We start from the raw sequence: 22,060 nt of genomic DNA on the forward strand, positions 1-22,060 counted from the left end.
CCAAAAAAAGAGATCAACCAAAACATTGAGAATGTCGACCAAAAACTTCTGACAAGCGCAAATAAAAGCACTTTTTAAACAATTTCTTTTGTTTTTTAAAAACATTACAATTCAAAAAGTTTTGACCAGTTTAATTTTTTTTTGATTGAGATGTTTTTTTGTATGAAACAAACTTTCTTTGCAAAACCAAAAGTTTTGATCACAATTTTTAACCAAAATACAAATACAAAATTTTTTGTTTGACAGTTTTTGTTTGATTGAAAAACAAATTTAACTCCATACAGGTGCAGATATGGGGGGGATTAGCATTTAGCTAATTGAAGCTTATAAACTGTTGTGACCTTACAGTTTAGCTTTGTAAAGTGTTTTACACAAATTTCTAATACTCTTTGGGTGGGATCTTTGCTTTGACTGAAAGCTTTCACTCTTCTGTTTTTCTATTTGCAGGCTTTTTCTTTATTCTGCTATTTCTTCCCATTTATTATATTTCTGCAAGTCTTCTGCAGTTGACTTCAAATGCTTCTGCAATGTTCACTAAAAATATTTAGCTTACAGCATTCACACTGCATTTTCACAGGAAATGCAATTTTTTCTAGTTTTAGTTTAGGAGGGAGGCTAAGAAATGAACAAATATTCAACTCCTTCAAAAAGTCAAAATTTCTATACTTTTTGAAGGACTGATGAAACACTTAAGTGTGCAAAACATTTTGTAATTATGGCTCATACATAATGAAAGTTTATATTTCACCTTTATTTCATGATTTCATGTCAGTTTTAAACAACAAATTCAAGCTCAGCACATACAAACTGACCACAACAGCCTGTGCTCTGCTTAATATCTTGGCTGCAGGAGCGCAACATCACATCAAATCCAGCCAATTACTACATTTCCCATGGCTAGGATGTTGAAGACATCTGTGAGGAGTTCAGCTGGAGATCATGACACTAAATGGTTATGTCTGATTTTTTTTCCCATGACCAGTTGGATTGATTTTTCTCCTTTCACAAGTCTTCCCTTCAAAGCACATTGAGGAGGTCACTCCAAAAATTATGTGTGAAACAAAACCGAGAAGAAACAATGACACCACAAGTGTTCAGCCAAACCCATCAAAGTAATGTACAAGAACAATGTAAATAATAATAATATTAATACTAAGTGTTTTTACAGATTTCTTTCCAAATAAAAATAAATTCCTTTGGTCAAGTAAAAAACTGAAAACAACGGTGAACTCTTTCATGTACCAGTCTCCGTTTCCTCATGTTTCTTTTTCTACAGTCTTCCTGGTTCTTTGAGGCTCTAAGGCTGCAAAGGAGGTGTCAAGGCAATATGGTTATGGTGCCCCAGGAGCTCCATGCTGCAGCATGCTGGGAAAAGGACTAGAGGAGTAAGAGAGGGGCAGAGGCATTGAGAGAGGAGCAGAGTCCTCAGACAGCAGGTGAAGGTGCATCAGGATCAGGCTCGTTGCTGTAGTTGTTGCTGTAGTGATTCCCACTGGGTGGGTGATTGGGTAGGATGTCCAGTTCATCCACCTGTGGGCCAGGGTGCATCACAACCAGCTGGTCCTGGGGGATATCTGCAGCTGCTGCAGCCAGGTTGGTGATGGACTTGGACTTTACACACTGAAAGTCCACATGTCGGCTTTTGCCCTCTTCCTTTTCCCAGGACATGCGGATGAAGGGCCTCTGCACATAGTTGTAGATCACCTCGGGCCGACCCCCGGGGCGCTTCTTCACTTTCTCCTTATAAGTGGGGTAACCTGTTGACACAGAATATATGCAGTTCCTATTTCAGGTTTGCCAATCTTGATTAAAACTCTTTAAAACACTCTTAAAAGGGTTCCTTCATATTTTATGTAAACTTCCATATTTCAAATTCCTTTTCCATCTAACTTGTATGAGGGAGGAGTATGAGGGAAAAAAGACATACAGGAGGGAGGAATAAGGTAAAGTGGAAGAAAAGACATAAGAATGAAAGTACAAAAGAAAGTGTATAAGGAAGGAAAGAATGAATAAATGAAAGAATGAGAAAAGACAATAGAAAAGGGAATAAAGTCTGAAAACACAAGAAATGTTTAACTGTAGTTCATCCCCGCTAACCTTTTATGTAAACCCTGAGACTACCTTTTACTTCTTTCCTAAAGAAGTGAATTAATCTAACATCAGTGAAACACTAATTCAATCCTATAAAATAACAGATAACAATTAAACCGTACCTCATTAAAACTAAGCAACCAAAATTTCAATCCTATTTTTTCTAGTAAAAGAAAAAAGCCTCCAAGTCAAACATTCAGTGTACTTTTTAAATCATGAAGCCAAATTTTTCCACAACAGTCTGCAAACATTTCATGAAAAACACAGAACACATTTTTCCTGGAAAGTTCAGCATACCTTCAATACCCAGCCTTATTTTCTTTAGCCCCCTCTCCTTTAAAACTGATTTGGCAACGTCTCGGTTCTCGATATACTTGAAAAATCTGTACAGTTTTGTGCTGTAAATAACTGCAATGAGAACAAATGAAATGTTATTAAATTTATCACACATTTCTGCTGTGTACACAAAATGCAAAACCTCATCAGTGTCCGTTTTCTGCAGAAGCAGGCAGGAACTTACTCTGTGAATACTCCTCGCCCATTTGTGGTGGATACTCTTCATCCCAGTCCACCACATCATCATCTGTCAGAACTACAATGTGACATTCCCTCTCTCCACTCTGAGCACTGGCCACCATTAAGGGCAGAACCATTTCCTCGAGGTAAAATTCAAACTGATGTCGGGCGCCATCATTGGACAGCTCGTGCATCAGGGCACCTGGAAAAAGGGACGAATTCAAAATTAAATGTGATCTACTTGAGTAAAGTCAGTGAAGCAGTAAACATGCACAGATCATTCAAACAGGCCATTTGGCCGCCCTGTTTTAGAAAAGGCTTAGGAAAAATGTTATGGTCAAAAGGTTACCATCACTACCAATAGATATCATCATTGAGGGAAAATAACAGCAAATTTGTCTAAGTATGGAATTATGTACATGTTTCAAATGTATTTTTTTCAAACCTAAATGACTTTAAAAATGACAAACAGAGAAAAGAGTGTTAAGGAAACATACAAAAATTATTTCATTTCCTGCTTTTACATACAGCAGGGGTGTCCAAACTTTTTGCAAAGAGGGCCAGATTTGATAAAGTGAAGATGCCCGGGGGCCAATAGTTTGTTCGGACATTTTTTAACTACAAAAGTTTCATGCAAATACACACCGTTATAAAACAATTTTCATTGTCACAATTATCTTTATTTTTCAAATGACAAAATAACCAAATATAAGCCACTCAGGCAGATGAGAATAACTCTAAAAACCCAAATTCTGCCTTTCATTCATATCTGGAGAGTCAGATAACATTGAACAAACTGTATGAAATACCTTAAATTTACATGAGTTTAAAAATATCTTTGCCTCAAGAACATTTTAAACAGGAGTTATAAGTAATGCAAAGTTGTCTATTATTATTAAATCTTAAAACAAGTGAATTTTGCTCTTGTCATTTACAATATCTTTCAGAAAGTAATAGTTTGTCACATCTACAGGTTCATAACATCAACAGTAATAACCAAATCTTACTCAAGAGTTTAATAAAAATAAGTGCCATAAATCCAGGTGCATAAATGTTCTTTTGGCTCTTCACTGCTGATAGTGACAGACGTTACCGTACAAAATACTCAATTTCATGTCCTCAACTCTCAGTGCCACACTGTTACTGCCAGGCAAACATTCGCAAATTCTTGCTTCTTCTCAGGGCAAAATGTTCTCCACCATTTTCATAACACAGTCTTTGATAAATGTATCTTCAGTAAAAGGTTTGCCATGTTTAGCTATTAACATTAACTTCGTAGCTTGCTTTGGTGGTATTTTCTTTTGACTCACAGGCCCGCGTGAAGAATCGCTGTTGTGATGCCAGTGCAGCTTGGAGCTGCTTTAGTTTTTCAGCACGGTCACTTCCTGTTAGCTTGTTGTATGTGTTAGCATGTTTACTCTGGTAGTGTCTCTTTACGTTGAAATCCTTAAACAAGGCAACCGTCTCATTACAAATTAGACAAGCACAATTGCCTTGATTTTCAGTGAAGAAGTATTATAATTCCCATCTCTCTTGAAAGCGGCGGCCCTCACTGTAAACTTGTTTTCTTTGCAGTGGCCATGGCAGAAATGAGTGGAGAGCGGTTCGCTGCATGGAGGCAGAGACTGATAGTATTAAAGTGGTGCTGCCACCATTTGGTGAAAGGAGGTATTACAGTTTCAAGTTTTATGATTTATTTATTCTGTTTGACAGTGCAGGCGGGCCATAAATAATACATTATAAGACCGAAGCTGCGGGCCGTATGAAATCTGACCGCGGGCCGTGATTGGCCCTCGGGCCGGACTTTGGACATGCCTGACATACAGGTATTAGAAATCTCAAAATACTTTTTTTCCTCATTTCTTTCAAGTACGCATGTTTAATAAACTGCTGTTCTGAAGCTGCATGCCTTTATGTGCGACTGTAAAAACCTCAACATTGGGGAACTCACTAAGGTCTCTGCATTTGATGGTGCTATAGTCAAAGGAGATGCATAGATAGTCACACGCCTCCCGCAACTCAGGAATGGAGATTCCATCTGGACAACGGATTATCCCAGATTTGTAGTAATCCTGTTAATTAGATAAAAATCACAAAGAAGACAATTGTTTCAAACACTGTGGAGCCATTAACTCATAAAATATACATACGTAAATCAAAAGCTTTAATTAAGGTGACATAAGTAATCTGGAAACACTTTATGCCTTTGATTGAGTATTTTACACCTCAGAGATTCACAAGTTAAAACTCTTACTGTATGTTAAAACTCTTACCTGTTACCAGGTGGGTTATTTGTAGGCAACATTCAGTTACACACAAAAGAACATTTTAAAGTTAATAATTAATAAAGTATGAGACAAAATTATGTAAACTAATTAGATGTCATAGCTGGAGCTCAGAGCAGAATAATCCAGTCTTTTCATCGTTATCTTCACAAACTGACCACACAGTCCTGTTATTAATCCCTTTCTAATGAAAATATGAGTTCACTTTAAAGTAATTAGAAGCACACATGAGCTGTATTATGTATACATTTCAGTCTACAAGCTTTTAAATAAATAGAGAAAACATTAGATGGCAACTGACCAAAATTGCTCGGAAAACTGTTGAGCTGATGCCCTCGGCCACCTCGTACTCCCCCTTCTCATTGGGCCTTGTAAAGTTATGTTCCCTTCCAGAGCCAAACATCCTGCAACAAAGAAGCACAGGTTTATATTCTCAATCCAGCAGGAAGAACATCTGATGTTTAATTTAATTAAAAACTACACCAGACAATGAGCATTAGTGTGCTGTACCTGCCCAACATGGTGTTGGGTTGTGCAGTGAAGATGGAAGGGTCTACTACAAAGCGTGTGTTGTCGACAATCAGAGTGACTCTCTCTGAGGTTCTCGTGTTTCGGTTTCCAACGGGGGCATTTGCGCCTCCCTCCTTAGGATTGTCATAGACAAAAACCATTTCTCCGGCTCCCAAACTTTTGAAGGTGCCATCAGAACTGGACAAGCTACTGTTGCGACTGCTCACAACTCCGCTGCTGCTGGAACCACTGGGTGAGACTCTCTGAGGCCTGGGGCTACCGGGCCTTGATGAAGGACCATCTCGATCTTCAGATAAAAGGAACAGTTTCTCAATTAAATTTTAATTTGAGGCATAAGTTATACTGTAAGCATCCAGGTTAAAATACCTTACTTAATAAAGAAAAAAGGATTATTTGTTGGATTTATGATAGTGTAAAACACAAGTGAGCATTGAGTTTCAGTCAGCTGTTCTCAATAGTGACTGACAGGAGCTGGAGAACCATTACATGACTTATACGAAGGCTCTATACTCACCACTGTTGTGTTGGCGGGTGGGTGAGGTGACGTTTCGAATGCAGGGGGTTAGTTGCCCTTCCCTCTCATGTGAGGAGTCCCTAGAGCGATCGCTGGAACGACGGTGGTCACGTGAGCGGTCGCAACCCCCACTGGCACCATGCAAGCTCATGTTCCTCTGTTCTGCCTCCACTCGAGAAGCTCTGGCCTGACTGCTGCTTTTCAAAAGAAAACCATATGTAATTTTCATTCCTTATTTTCCTCAAGGCCAAAACATTTCCATTAAAGTTGCAACAATGCGATTGCTCTAGTTTAACACACCGCTTGCTATTTTGGCTCCATGAATTACTATTTTGTCCAGTGAATACATCGTCTCCAACTCCAAGTATTTTCATTATTAATTATCAAGATAGTCATGACATGTTTTAAAGATCACATAAAATGAAACAGTATATTGTTATATATATATATTTTTTTTTTTCATTACACCAATTTCCATTTATTTCGGTTTGGATAAATTTACTCAAGTAAATTATGCCAGATTTTTATCCATAGCAACAACGACAAAAAAAAAAAAAAAAAAAATACATATTTTCCTACAGTGAAGCACATTATAGAAATGTACTTAAAATTCTTGGTTGTCAATCGCATCATGTACAAAATGTTCCCTGGTGGGCACAACTTCACGAATGGTTGATATGAAACGTCCTGTGCTAAATGGCTCTATTTAATGCCTGAAAAAGTCAGATACAAGGTGACATGGCAAAAGGGCAAAATGGCCAGGTCACACTGACACAAACAAACAGTAACTTAAAGCAGGAAATTATCAGATTTTTAACACATCTACTGTTAAGAGGTTGTAAATCATTCTCTTAGTACTTGCATTGTATGTTTACACCAATAGGATTTTACAAGAGGCATTAAGTAGAACACCCGTAATCACTAGTACAACTGGACTGACCACATTCTAAAATGTTCAAATTACAAAGGGACAAAAACAAAAAAATAAAAACTAACAAGGCCTAAGGCCCATGTACTTTTCCTCTCACATCTACTTCCTTATCTGACTCATGATCAAGCTGTTTGGTCACACATAAGTAATCAACATAAACTAAATGTAAGCTACTCAAAAAGATTATTAGTGGAAACCAACAAGAACAGTGGCAAGAGTACATCTGAATAATAATAGTTTTAGTTATTCAAACCCACTGACCTTCACCAGGTTAGACTACAGGTATGAGACACATTAACAAAATAAATACAAAAACAAAATAGGGCAATGTACCTTATTATTGTGTAGTGAAATTTGCTTAGAGTTAAAAAAAAAGTATTATAAAATTGAATCAAGATGACATTTAAGCACAACGTAATGAAAACAATTTAAGAAAAATGCTACAACTAAAGAAAACAGACAACTTATTACTTCCAATTATTTAATATTTTCATCCTTGAAGAAATGAATTAATTTATGTACCATTTTAGTTTGTGAAGTTGCAAATCCTAAATCTGTCTTGAATGCTAAAAAAAAATACATCTTTGTATTGAGAACAAGTGTTGTATTGTTTATAATTTTCTGTGCCTCCACAATCACATCACATTAGGTAAAAGACTTACAATACTGAACAACCCTGTTCCCTTAAGTTGCATGGAGGAATAACTTCAGTAAACATTATGCAATCTCTAAAATACTGGGATACTCCTATTTAAACATCAACACTCCAAAACATTTCTTTTCACATTAAATGCAACAGAATTGTTATTAATGAGTTGGAATTAAGAAGGTAAAGAGAATAAATATCTTCTCTATATAAACCTTAACTATATATTGTTTTCTAAAAATATTTGAGAGATGCGTGACAGAGTTACATTTCAGAAGAAACTCTGACATCCATAAGCAGCTTAGACCCTTTTTTTTTTTCTTACAGTTTTAGAAGATGTCGCAGATTTTCAAATTGGGCTCACCTCGAATGCTTGCAGAGTTTGCGAGGTCGGTTCGGTGTTGTGTGTTCCCAGTTTTCCGTGTCACTAGAGTTACTGTCATATGACTGCAGACGTGCTGCCATCACCCGAACAGGGGAGAGTCTGGTCTGGATCTTTCACCGTTCATTATCTGTTCATCCATAAAGGGTAAAAATCAACAAGTCGGTTCACTCCCCCTATCAGTGTCAGCCTCTGGATTGGAAAACCCTAAACTACCTTACGAAAATAATTTTAATGTTTTATGTAAGACAAACCTAATGGCCTTGAGTCAATACAAATTGAACCACTGAGAATAAAACGTAGTTAACACTTCTGTTGGCTGAGTCAGCCCACGATTGGGCTAAATACTTAGCTTGCTAACATTAGCTTGCTTTGTTAGCCGTTCAATAATAAAATCAGTTTTTCTTCGTTAACAGTACGGAAACCACATTTACATCAAAATTACTCACATACGTGAGTTAATATTATCAAAAGAAAAGGCACAATTAATGAAATACACACCTATCTTGCTTCGGTTTCCGCTATAATCCGAGTAGCTTCATAGCAAACCATCCCTTTCAAAACACTCACTTAGGTGACGTACAACGTGACAACGGTTGACGCCTTGACGTGCTGACGTAGACGAAGCAACGAATCTTAGCTGTTGTGCGGTTTGGTTTTATTTGTTCACTATATAAATTTATACGCTTCAGTTGACCATTAAAATTAGTTTAGAATGAGCGGAGCTACTGTTTTCTTTAAGTGTTGCAAGAATTTCTTTTGTCTCCTTAAAAGGAAATCAAACGAAGAACAACTACCAGATCTCGCGATACGTTGGATATGTTTTTCATATTAGACAAAATAACATGATTTGTAAAATAATTGCAATTTGTTTTAGATTTATTCTAAATCTTAAGATCTGGTATAGATTAAAAATAGTAATTATAAAATATAGTATAATTTTCAATAAAGCTTAGCCCACAAAGTAAGTTTTAGTTCTTGAAGTATATTGGTATTTTACTGTTGCAAGTTAGTAACAAGTTTTTAAAATGTTTTGTACACATCAGAAAAATTATCTTTCTTTTGTGCTTTTTTACACACAATAATAAATAGATAAATCCACCAGAGCAATAAGTCAAAAGTGAATTGCTTACTAAAATATTGTATGTTTAGCACGAGCTCAGTATTACATAGTACAATAACTGGTATACAATAAGAAGAACAAGAGGAAAATAATATGATTAAAGGATGTTATTAGTGATCTGACCTACAGTAAAATAGTTGCAGCTCAGATAATCTTGTGGCAATTTCAGTTCCATAGCACAGATGAGAAAAGGAATAACAAAGAAAAAAGTGAATAACTCCTTCCAGCCGTAATGCAAACCACAAGCTTTGAAGACTTTTTTGCACCCCTTTCTTCCATTCTGTGCCCTATGTTTTTGATTTGAAACATACACAAAGCATATATTAAACAACACACACACCACCACAGTAATTAGATGCTGTGCTCAACAAGAAATTCAGTAAAAAGTCAGGAGAACAAAGTTCAATAGGCTTCACTTTATGTAGGTCATACAGCCCATTTCCCTGTTTGTAAGTACAATATGTCACTCTATGATTTAAATGACACACAAATTGAACATAATTAACAAAAAAAAGTTGATCAAATTTCAAAGTAATAGAGAAGCAAGAGTGAAATTATAAGGAAATTCAAAAGTTAAGTACATACAGGCACATTCTTTCTTTATAAGCATAAAACATTTTAATGGATGTAGTTGTGTGTAGCAGTAGTCATATCAATTATTTCTACGCCACATTAATAAAAAATATGTAAATCCATTCCAGTCATAAAATCCAAAAGAAAATACATTAATCCAATTCAAAACATGAGGAAAAAGTCAATAACAACAAAAGTTTATGTAGGTCTATTATAGCATAGGTATAATTTTCTAATATCTTAAAATGTCACTTTACTTAATTTCCTTCTGTGTGCAATAACATAAAAAATCAGAATATGTAAAATAAGCTATTGGTCCTTTAACATTACAAGATACACAAAAATTAGTTTTGAAGTGCATCATGAGTGAGTGCATAAGGGAATATTAAACAGCTCCCTCCCTTTGCCTATATGGCCAGACAAAAGGCTTGAATAGTTGTACTCATATTGCTGGTAAATGTGGGTGAAGTAAATCAAATAAATAAATAAATAAAAAATGCTTAAAAACATGTAAAATACAAAAATAGAAGTTTACATAAAAATAAAATTTGTTAAATAAATAAACAAAAAAAATAGAAGAAGTTTTGAAACATGAAGCTTTTGGTTAGTGAAATATTCAAACACATACCAAAAGGCTTAGATCTTTTATGTGTTTGGCCTGAAAACATTTTCTGGTGGAAGACTTTTAGGATTTCCTGCTCTTGCATATTGCGGCTTAGGGCTAGGAATGATAATTTTCTTCAGCTTTTCTTGAAGCCAGTCCTGTCTTTCTCCAACTTGCTTGTGTTCCTGGACATTGTGCATAAACTGTACCTCACTGATGGATCGCTTTCTGCTGAAACAGAAACAAAACTACTGCAGTATAATTGTGATTTCTGCCCATACATGAATGTGTTCGGATTAGTATATTGAAATAGATCATTTTCAGTTTCAAAGTTGTGAATTAAAAGAAAAGTAAATTAAGACAAAAAGAACTTATTACCTTAGTGGATTTGCCTCTGCAAGGATATGTGTAAATAAGAGGATCAGAACCAATGTTTCCAAGTACCTTAATGCAGACATTTTGTATCCCTGAAACAAATGAAATAAACTTAATGAGTATTTACCACTCAACATTCAATGCATTATGTCTTTGGATCATGTTGTACAAAGTCATACTTAAAGAATTTATCCACATTAAAATGCTATCTTACCAGCTTCTCTGTCCTCATAAAGTAAACGCTTGGCAGCTTTATCAGTACCAGGCCTATTTCGATCTGGGTGAAGAAGTCAAACTTGTTGATCACTCTTTCATGTGAAGGAGGCGTCTCTCCCTTATATACCCGGTTACCCTCCCCAGTCATCAATGAGCAAATTTCACAGTTGATGTTGATGTCACTTTTCAAAAGCATCGGTGGGAACAGGCATCTGCAATGACACCACCTCTACCACAATTCACTACTAACTCATCTTTCAACACCTCAGCAAAGAGCCACCATTTGACCATCCATATTTTTTCTAAAATGTTGGTAATTTTCTTCACCAGGCTGAACAATAAGGCTTTTATTGTGACACGTCTAGCATGATGCACTTTATGGGAAAATTGTTGCTGCTGGTGAGTGTATATTTGATTGGGCATGCCTCATGCAGCGGGACTGCAGTGAAAACATATACTCTTTGAAATGGCTGTGACTGTCAAGCTGAATTTATTAGCAAAGCGATTATTTTTATGGTCCATCTCATAAAGCATGTAAGGGTCACAGGGAGGTGCAACTCGGCCATCCGTACGAGAATGAAGCAAAGGCCCTCATTTTGTTCACATTTAGCTCTCAGAAGACGTAGACGCTGCAGTTTCGGAAGTTATCTTTGGTCATTGGAGCAACTCCAAAACTCAGATTCTCCTACACTTCCTGAAGTTAACTGTCAATATTGTCTGCAATCAGCTATGAACCTCTGTGGTTATGCTTTAAATAGAAGTACAAAAACAACCAATTCTGTGTTTAATTCAAGCATACTCCGTGCATCTGGTCTCTGGTGGCTTCTCACTGCAAGTCCCATCTGTAGATTCACTCAGGACATCAATCACACCAAGATGACTAGGCATTTGAAAAACATACAGATAACCTCCTTCAAAATGCTTAGCATCACATTTGTGTGATGCATGGGTTGTGGTTAACCTTGTCAGGGTGTCACAAGGTGCATTAGGTAACCATGAGGGATCTTTTCTAAATGTGGCAAAGGAATGATTATGACATGACAGAAGGAATAAGTGCCACGAGAGACCTATATTTCTCTGTGGTTTAAATCTCCATCATGACGCCCTGCACACTTTTGTATTGATACATGATATTGCTTTTTCGTAGCATTCAGTGAAATTTTATATGATGGTTGAAGATGTAATTCCAGATGTTCATCATTTTTATATTATGGTGGTAATAAAAATATTTTGACAGTGTACGCAGGTTTGTCTGTAAAAACTACTTAATGATTTTATTATTATACTATATGATCAGGTCTTTTAAGTGTGAATATGCTTAAAAAATAAATACAGAAAATAAATACTAAAAAAGGACGCAGTAATTATTTAGCCTTTCAGAAAAAGAACAAAAGTACTTGTCAACTACGTCTTTATCAGCACTCCCCATTAGGTTCATACACAGCACTTATCACCACCTGTGCTTTCAACTAGGCTAGATTGTTTTGCACATGTGTAGTATACTTAACCAAGTTGCTCTCATTACCTCATGAGCTCACAATGTGAGCCATCTAAGTTATGGTATGCAGCTGGTGTGCAAGAGGACTTGTCAGGGTCTGATGGGAAGAATTGTGTGTAAATCATTAACTTGGGTCACCCTCATGTCACAAAGAAAGTAATGGGCATGAAGTGACTCATCTCTTTGAACTGTTTAAGAATGCTGCCTGGACATAGGTTAGGAGGACAAATATGGGTTTGTAAAACCCTCTTTTAACTTTTTATTCTTTTGTCTTTCATTTGTCTTTTTTACTGTCTGAATGACTGGAGCCACAATGTACATGGTATGTTTCTGTATGCATGACATATCTACAATGGGACAGCTGCATTTCTCTGGCCTCTGCATTGTGAGTTTGGCGGTATGGAAGGACAGCAGGGGCAACACATCGCTTTCCCTGAACTCTATATATGGAGTTATCTTTTTTTTAACAAATGAGGTCACCTCACTTGAAGAGATCATGTAACAAAATTGGATTTATTTAGGTGGTTGATCTCATCCTACATTTGCTTCTGAAACCAAACAAACACAGATATCTGTGGTATATCAACTGGACTACAATTTAGTGCTTGTCAAATGGAGGAAAAGCCCAGTGCTGCAATAAATCTATCAGACTCAGTGCCCAACAGGGTCTTCTTGGAACTGCTCAACAGACGGTTTTGCCAAACTAAATGTTTTATATCTACATGTAACACCTTTACTTGGACACATCAATCTTATTAGTGAAACTTGATAACGGTTAACAAGATGTTATTGCATGCTTGTACACTTTCCCATTGCATAACGGACCACAAAATGTGTTGATGTTAAGTTACTATGAAGTCCTCTTTGTTAAACTTTATTCTTTACTTTTGTCTGAAAATAAAATGTCAGAATTCTGACTAAAAATCTGCTCTTTTTCTTCTTAGTCCAGGTAAGAAGCTTCCGATGTTTCTGGTTCCAGAGAGGCTTAAAGTAATGATGCAACAGTTGGAAGCCATGTCTTGCACATGTCCGTGTGTATTTGGTCTTGAAGTTCGCACTCCAAATGCAGTCAATCCAAACTCTGACTCTCAACCATTCAAAGGATGTACCAGTAGTTCTTCCTGTTGCTCATACACCTTTTCTACCATACTACTTTCTTCCACTCAACTTTCCATTAACATGATATGCATCTTTACAATAACCATTTGTGGCATAGTTTCCTTGTAAAGGGTATCAATAAGTCTGCTGGACAACCGTCAACTTAGTAGTCTTTTTTAGAAAAGATTTTTAGGTCATAACATAACATTTCTGTACCAAATATCTTCTCTTTGTTGGTTTTCTTTTTTTTTGTTAAAATGATCTGAAATGTATTCTTTTGGTTTATCATTAGCTGAAGAGTTTAATTAAAATTCACAGAAATACAGCTTGAAATAGGTTTTGTGAATCATGAACCTATCTATGTGTTTTACTAAATACGAGACTGAAATGAATTAACTTTTCTAATGTATTGAGGGGCATTTGTAGAGACTACGTACACCTGGCAACCGAACCATCCAACTGTTAACCTGTCAAGACCATTAATAAAAATGTATTTCCTATGATCATTACTACAGATTGTCAATAAAATCTAATAATTTGTAAACACATATGGATATATATCAAGTTTGGTTTATTGTTTATTTTAGTTCGAAAGCACAAATCTTCGCAGTGCTTAGAATAAGTGAGAGACAATAATAATCTCAGTGGGTCTTATAGGTAGCATGTCTTTTTACATGTCTGACTTTGCATTTGAGGGAAAACTGTACTCCATTAATGAATATATAATAGGTGAAAGTTCATGTTTACTATTTCTAGTGAGGTGTTTCAACATATGTTACCAATCTATGCAAATTTATTCAACATGCAGAAACTGAAGGCAGCTTAAACGTAGAAACTCTTTCATTTTCCAGAGTTCATGGTCTAAAGCTCATGTGGCAAATTACCTGTCCTCACACCTGAGCAACAGAGTAAAGCAACATTATTAAATCTGCTGACTAGATTGGGAATACAAAACTCAAAAGTCAGGATATGACAATGTTTTCACTTGACATGCAGCTCAGCAATGACTGGAGCTGGAACTCCACCTCTGACTGGTTAAAAATGTTTTGTAGTGCTACAGTCACATTCTGAAATTTATTTTAATACGGTGACATGATTTTCACTCTGAAAATCTCTCAATATGTTTAAATTAAAATAATTCTGCAAAGAGTTGCCAAAAACTCCTCCACAGTGAAACTAAAGAGTCATGACCATGTATTCAACTGGTCATTAGTTTTAGGTGGCACCTTTTCACATAGAACCAAGATGTTTTGGATAAATATTTTTTAATTTAATATTCCTGAGAAAGAGCATGCAAACTGATACAAGATATGAGAGAAATGCTGTTTTTCTTCACTGCACCCAGGAGGTTCAGTATGCATAGATACTTTTTGTTGTTGTTATACTCTCTGTGTTCTCATAACTACACCATCAAACCTATAGCTCCTGAAATGCATTGTTCTGCTTCATATTTATCAATGTCACGAGAGAAAGCATGGACATTGTAGTAGCTATGCTTGTTCAGTTTTAATCAGACTATAGATAAAAAAGTAAAAATATTATCTTAACCAGAACACAAGTGTTTTGATTCCTTGTTTCTCTTCAATATTAGTTATCACTAACGACAATCACCAAGTCCTTGTTGCCTAAGAGTTTCTTTTTTTTGAGACATTCATTAAATGAAAGCATGTTAATTTCCAAAAGGTTGTCAATATACTGTACTTGTAAGAGTTTCTCCACAAGAGGTCACTATGATCAAAGAGGACTAAGAGGTAGCCCCTGATCAAGTGATTATGAAAAATGCCTCTGATGGTGTCAATGTAGAAGAATGAGTGGCTGTTTTATCTTTTTTCTTAATGGGAAACACAACTTAAGAAGAATTCTATGAAAGAGCAGAATAGTAAAACAGGAGATTCAGCCTAATAAATAAATCAGAAATCGAAACACAAAATAACCTTTTAAACCTGCAAATTAAAAATGTTCCTTTGTGATTCAAGAGATACAGTTTATTTCTGATTATACTGTAAGGTTTTTTTTTGGTTTAAAACATATTCATGCAGAAAAAGCACATCCCTCCATTTACTGTTTTCTAAGTTTATATCAAATCAGAAGCATTAGTCCCGTTTCCTATAAAGCACGCAATCTTAACAGGTGCTAAAATGCACAGACATGCTGGTTATGTGTTTCTAAATGTGATTTGAATACATTTCATTTGTCCTTTTAATTATACAGCATTTTACCCAAAACACAAGAAAACAATAACTAATTCAAATTAATGCACCATGCATGTATAAATATTTGGACTACTTAATCTCACAGAAGTGCTCCAGAAGTAATTTCCCTGTCATAAGGAAAACTAAGCAGGATGTATGCAGATTTCTCTTCTGCGATAAAATCAACACTACAATTATGGAAGTGCTTTACTACATACACACATTTTCTAATAAAATAATATGCTTTGATACATTTTAGGAAGAGAACCTAAACATGAATTGCATTAAATGAACTAGGAAACAGTTTCCTCTCATTCTTTGATTATTTCAAATGTGACATAAGAAAGGCGGTGCAAATTATTTTAATGTGTATTGGAACAAAAACGTTCCTGAAAGATTTCTTAACAGAAAAGATCATGTTGGTTTGTTCTCTTGTTTTTAATTAACTAATAGCTTTGGCATTATGTCTGTTTTATATTTGTTTATGGAAACATCTTGATGGAACACAGTCATTTGATAGTTCATATTATATCATAATACTAGCTATAAAAAATGTTTTCATCCAATTCTTGTCACTGTCAGCATACAGCATATTCACTGCTTTGTGCCCCTTTACTGTATTTGTACTGATGTTCAGCAACAGTGATTCCTCTTGATCCCTTTTTCACTGCTACCTATTATTCTGACTACATTTGAAAGTATCAATATCATGTGTAAATTACCCCACAGGTGCTTTTCTGCAAATGAAATCATGTGGGGTCAAACCTATTACCTTGTTTTTAACACAGCATGAGTGAACTGACGCCTTGACTTTAATGGATGCATAAACAGTAGATTAGTTTGGCTTTGGATCAGTTGTTCAGAGGAATCTGGAAGATTTTATGATTTTCTTTTCAGTTAAAAAAATATACTTGGCTAAAATTGATTTAGATTCTTTTCACCTACCCACACTTGCTGCCTTTTTCAATTTAATGCAGCACTTTTATAAATTGAGAAACAACATTTTGTTATGAGAAAATTGTAATATCTTAATGCAAACACTTTTAATGTGTGCCAACTGAGTCCTGTGATGAATTATCTTATTTCTTTTTGCTTCTTAAGATTATAAAAATTCTGAAGAAATTTAAATGGGGCCTGTCAAAGTGTGCCTGTCGGTTGGAACCCAGCTTTCTGATGCTAAAAATTAGCATCAATGCTAATGCAAGCTACAATGTACTCAATAGCATGTGGAGAGTCAAAGCATGCTGAGTATTATGCACTTACTCCATTGAGTATGTTAAATTAGTGTATAAGCTAAAATTAGCCAAATGCTAATGTTAGCCTAAATGCTGCGAGAAATGTGGGGTATCACTAGCATGTTGTCTTGGCTAATAGATAAAAAAGATAGCTAAAAAGCTTATTTTAGGGAAAAGGTTAGTGCTAGTGGGGGGCAGTGCATTGCTAATGTTTGTGCTAATTTTAATGCACTGCCTTCTGATTTTTGCTATTGCAAAAGCAAAAATCAGATGTCTACTTCGTGGCATTTCGTTATCAGAAAATGCGCTCATCTCATAGCAACAGACGAAAACAAATATTATTGTTAGAAAAATATAAGATTTCTTCTGCTCTTTTGAAATACTAGATATCTTCAGTTGCGTGTAGTGACCCAATTCCAATTTTTTGTCAAACGGGATGTTTTTGCCATTCACACTTTCGAATATATGCGACTTGCATGTGTTCTCCAGTGTGAACAGGCAAACAACCTGAAAGTGTCCCGCATGCGCAGTAGAGGGCGCAATAACGTCAGGGATGTCAGTGGTTTTGTCAACTACCATAAAAAGAAGTGCTCAGTGTTTGTGAAAGTAAATATGGATGTTAACGGTGAAGCACAGCTTACACATTTGAAATTGTTGTCTGACCAGAGCCAGCATATTAACTTAATCCTCATTATAGTCCGTCATAATTGTTTTTCTAACCGCTTGTAGGTATCAGGACACAGAATAGTGACATTTGTGGAGTGTCTGTGGCGTTCAGGTCAGATGAATGCGACCTGGACTTTAGGTCACATTTGAAAAAAATCCGACCACTGTTGATCAGACGGTCATGAAAAGATTAGATACAGGTTGCATTATGTCAAAAAAAAAAATCAGAATTGGATCACCTCAGGTTGAAGTGTGATCGCAGCCTTATACTACTTATTACTTAACAAGAATTGTGCAGTTGGTGAATTTGACAGAAAAGTCATTGGTGGTAAATATATTATAAAACAGACATTCAACACAAAAGTAAATATCTGATTTATACTTTGTGGAAGTTTGTTTTCAGAAAAAAACGCTCATCTCTTAACACCAAATTAATTACAAGTAACACTAGAAAATTTCTTATGCAATTTAAACAGGGCCTGTCAAATGTTCCTTGTCGGTTAGACCCAAATCATGGTTCTAATGCTAAAAATGAGCAACAATGCTAAGCTTAGCTAACTTGTACTCAATACTGTGTGGAGAATTACAACCATGTTAAGAACAAGGACTTATTCCATTCAGTATACTAAAATTAGTGTATAATTTAAATTATAATTAAAATGTTAGCCTAAATGCTGTCAGTGGCATTGGGGTATAACTAGCATGTTGTCTTACTTTGACTTGCTCTGTTCAGTATACTAAACATAGTTAATAAAAAGAAATAACTAAAATGGTTATTATAGGGAAAAAGCTAATGAGCGAAAAGACAGTTCAATGCTCTCATATACATTGCTATGGCAGACCCCAATTAAAACTTTATGTAGTTTGACTAGAAGTAGGTTTTTAACATTAATTAAGCAAATCCATCTCCAGCATTTACAAGGTTCGAAACCAAGTTGCCTAGCCACTAATGTTTCAGTAAAAAACCCTGAAGTGACAGAGCAGAATTTTTTAACATATGAATCATTGCCAGTGAAAGCATGGAGCAGAGTACGTTGAACATGATCACTGGTGCTATTAATTTTCACTGAAACACAGAGGGGCTAGCACCATAACTTACTAACTCAAATGCAAGTTTTGCAAAAGATGACAGATGCGTTGTTGCAGGAAATGATCTACAGAGATTGTCCAGCCATGCACAGGGAAGACAGTGATGAAAAAGTAGTAGTGACATAATCAATCAATCAAGGTTTGTTTAGTAGCACATCTAAAACTATTTTTCACCAAAGGCTTTTATAAAGAGGGAACTGTAATACTATAAAACTAGTGAAATACAATACAAAGTCATGGAAATTGAATAAGATAAACAAAAAATAAAATAAAAGGAAAATTAAGATCCCCTGCTCAGTTAGTTTTAAAGTAAGAAAAAATGGCAGGTTGTTCCACAGTTGGGGCATTTACAGTAGGAATGCCCTGTTACCTGTAGCTTTAGGAGTGTTTAAGAGTAGCTGTTTTGTGGATCTCAAGAGAGAAAATTTATCCAAAACTCACAAGGTCTAAGAATCTTATCCAGACAACTGAGTATGTAAGTAATTCAATCCAAAATCCAACAAGGGAAAAAGACAACAAATGAATCTTTAAACTTGAGGCAGAATCCTGGAGCGAAGTCATGAGTAAGATAATCTGGTCAAAAAGAAAAAAAAGAAAAAAAAGAAAAGATCATCTGGTCAGAAAAAAAACATGTTTCCAAAAATCAGATGATGCAATAAAGCCAGGTTCCTTAAAAAATACCAAGCATTTCCAGTGACAGAACATAGCTATAAATACAATATTTGTGCAATATTATAATATCCAATATTTAGGATATTATTTGATATCTTAGTATTATGTAAGAAAAGCTAATAATTTATGATGCCCTTTATCTTAAAGATTTTCTTCCTGTTGGCTTGAACAAATTTAAATAGACATATCTTTCTGCAGGAGCAAATTAATAAAGCCATTTTTGTTGCATGTTCTATGTGTTAAAGGTTGTTTTACTTTGACATTTATGAATAAGCAACCAGACAAGACTAAAAGTAGCTCTGAGTAAGAGGAAGCAGCTCTGGAAAAGACAAAAAATATATTTTAATTGACTCCACACAATCCACCATAATACATGTAGTCAATGCTATTGCTACAACACTCTAGTAGGTTTTTGTAACGCTTTCCAAATTTTACCCCATTATCAATTTTTTTTAATATGTGTTTTATTTGATAGAGCAACAACAAAGTAGTGTACAATTAGGAAGTGGCAAATAATATTGGAAAATAGTGGCATGCATCACCCTTTACTCTGACATTACAAGATAAAATGTCCTTGTGTTTATATCACATCTTCTCTGTCCTTCTTGACATGGGATTCATTTCTACTCAGTTGCAGTTTGACAGCATCATCTAGATTACTCCACATTGTTGGGTGTTTGAATGTCAGCATCCACATTTACCTGAGTTGCATGAATACTTCATTACTCTGCAGATGGTCTGAGGCCCACATGGATACCTTCATGTCTCTCATATACTGTATGTATACTGTTTTTTTTGCTTACTCATGCTGTCTTAATGTGCTTTACCACCTCAATGAACATAACTTTACACATCACTACATTTGTTCGCAACTAAATACCCAAAATGGTAGTACCTTTTCTGCTGTTTGGCTAAAAAATGAGGGGAACCGGCAGGCCTTAACATCACTAATGAGTTCATTAGCCACTTGTCTCATTAGTTAATAACTTGTCACAACAGACAGCCTTTGGATAGGTTACCAAGTTAACATCCACTGGACTATGCTTAGGAAGACAGTCCTAAAAATATATATAGAAAATATATAGAATAATATAGAGGAGTGAGCTGGCGACATGGCTGGGATGTACGCTGCCTCTCCCCCAATAACTACTGGAAATAGGCACCACCTCACCTGGTGGTGACCCTACACAGACAAGCTGATTGATTGATGAATGGATGGCAAAAAAGTTGTCACTCCTAACGTTTTTCTGACTTATTGGTGATTAGAGCGCTGGTAAGGTTGATTATGGGTTCAATTCCTAAAATAAAAAAAAATCTTTTGCCAGTTTATGCTGTCTGCATATTTAATAGCGTTTACAAATAGGTCATTGTGAAATTGCTTCTTCAGACACATACTGAAGAATACTTGCATGTTGCCTTAAGCTGGTAGGTTTGAATAAATTTTATTTTAAAGTCAGACAGTAGCAAATGAGGTGAGTTGGACTGAACCTATTCAGAGGTGAAAGAAAGTTTGACTATAATCTAGTAAATCTTTTTTTTTATACTGTATATCTTTTGGCTAACTTGTCTTGCTTAATCCTCCAATGTTTATTTTGGGTGGTTACATAACTATAGTTTTACATTCAGAAATGAAATAATTCCACAAAACCAAAATCTAGGGACTGGAGTGGCTATTGTGTATCGTTTTTTTCATTGGATAAGAGCATACTGTTTGTTACTGTTTGTTTTTAAGTCTCTGACATGTCTCCTGAAGAATCCACCTGACCCATTTCTAAAGGCTTTGCCCTTCTTTCTCCATATAAGCAAGGTCTCTGTGGACCAAGAGTTGTTTTATTTCATCTGATTAAAGAATATGTTTCCAGTATGCATAATTGTTCTGCAGGCTGTCCATAGCATACTATGTTTACATACAGTATACCAGGCTTGAGGGTATGTTTTCTGCAAAATTCAAGTCAGCTTGCAGGGCATTTCTCTGACAGGTTGTAGCGATTGTCTTCCAGACTATAATTGATGGCTTGGTCAAGTCATTTATTGGTGGTCCTTAGGGACTTCCTGCCTAGTTTTATATCCAAAACCTCTGCCCCCCCGCTTGATCTTTACTGTGTTGCTCTGTTTGAATTTCTTTTTTCAGTTCTTGAGACCTATGAATGCTGTGATAACATATCATGATAAAAAATATGTTTATTCAATTATAACAAATAATGAGGCTTTTCTGTATTTTCATATGTAAAAATATAATTTGGTAAAATCTGTAAAAATATTTGCACTACAATTCCTGTTTTTCACAGTTTTTTGGGGTTGCGATGGGCGGTGCCATCCTCTGTTTACTCTCCAAAACTAAGCAAGGCTGAAAGCAGATTCAGCTGCTGTGTTATTCATCATTTGGAGCCCGGAGCTTTTGATCATTTGAACTTTTATGAATTTTAAAGTGCACACAGTTGATACTGTCAGTGTATTTTATGCTTAGGTAAACAAGGTAGCTTTCCTAATGGTTTATGGGTCATGGATTAGAGTTATGTTGTTGGTTTAAAAGATAAACACATTCCCAATTTCTTTCCAAGCAGGAGATTTCTTTCGAGCAGATTAATATTTAATGTAGGGTAAAGCTATTTTAATGACTTTGTGTGCAGGACAGTCAAAGACATGCTGCACCAGGAGGGCCTTCGGAAAGCTTCTGATGCTGTGAAAAAAAAAATCAACCTGTGAATACTAAAATGGACAATAAGATAAAGAACATTTCTTTTCAAAGTTTGGGTGGGAAAAGTGAAATTAAACTGCATGTGATCAAATATTTACCTTTTCATATTTTCTGCATATCTTTAT

At 35.6% G+C, this 22,060-nt stretch overlaps 1 protein-coding gene across 2 annotated transcripts; it reads right to left on the reverse strand.

Moving 5' to 3' along the window:
* Nucleotides 1–730: 730 nt before the first annotated feature.
* btbd10b (BTB (POZ) domain containing 10b) lies at nt 731–8,555 on the reverse strand. Of its 2 annotated transcripts, none has more exons than XM_028015449.1 (9): nt 8,398–8,555; nt 7,879–8,026; nt 5,938–6,131; nt 5,403–5,709; nt 5,194–5,296; nt 4,559–4,679; nt 2,612–2,809; nt 2,389–2,499; nt 731–1,757 (listed from the first exon to the last, which is right to left on the reverse strand). In XM_028015449.1, the coding sequence occupies exons 2-9, from the start codon at nt 7,977–7,979 to the stop codon at nt 1,426–1,428; spliced, it is 1,467 nt and encodes a 488-aa protein (XP_027871250.1). In that variant the 5' UTR covers nt 7,980–8,026; nt 8,398–8,555; the 3' UTR covers nt 731–1,425. The 2 variants fall into 2 exon arrangements, with proteins under 2 accessions (XP_027871250.1, XP_027871249.1); XM_028015448.1 differs by having other exon boundaries at nt 5,938–6,134.
* Between the last annotated feature and the right edge of the window lie 13,505 nt (nt 8,556–22,060).

The sequence above is a fragment of the Xiphophorus couchianus genome, chromosome 4 (genome assembly GCF_001444195.1).
Source record: "Xiphophorus couchianus chromosome 4, X_couchianus-1.0, whole genome shotgun sequence".
NCBI classification, from domain to species: Eukaryota; Metazoa; Chordata; class Actinopteri; order Cyprinodontiformes; family Poeciliidae; genus Xiphophorus; species Xiphophorus couchianus.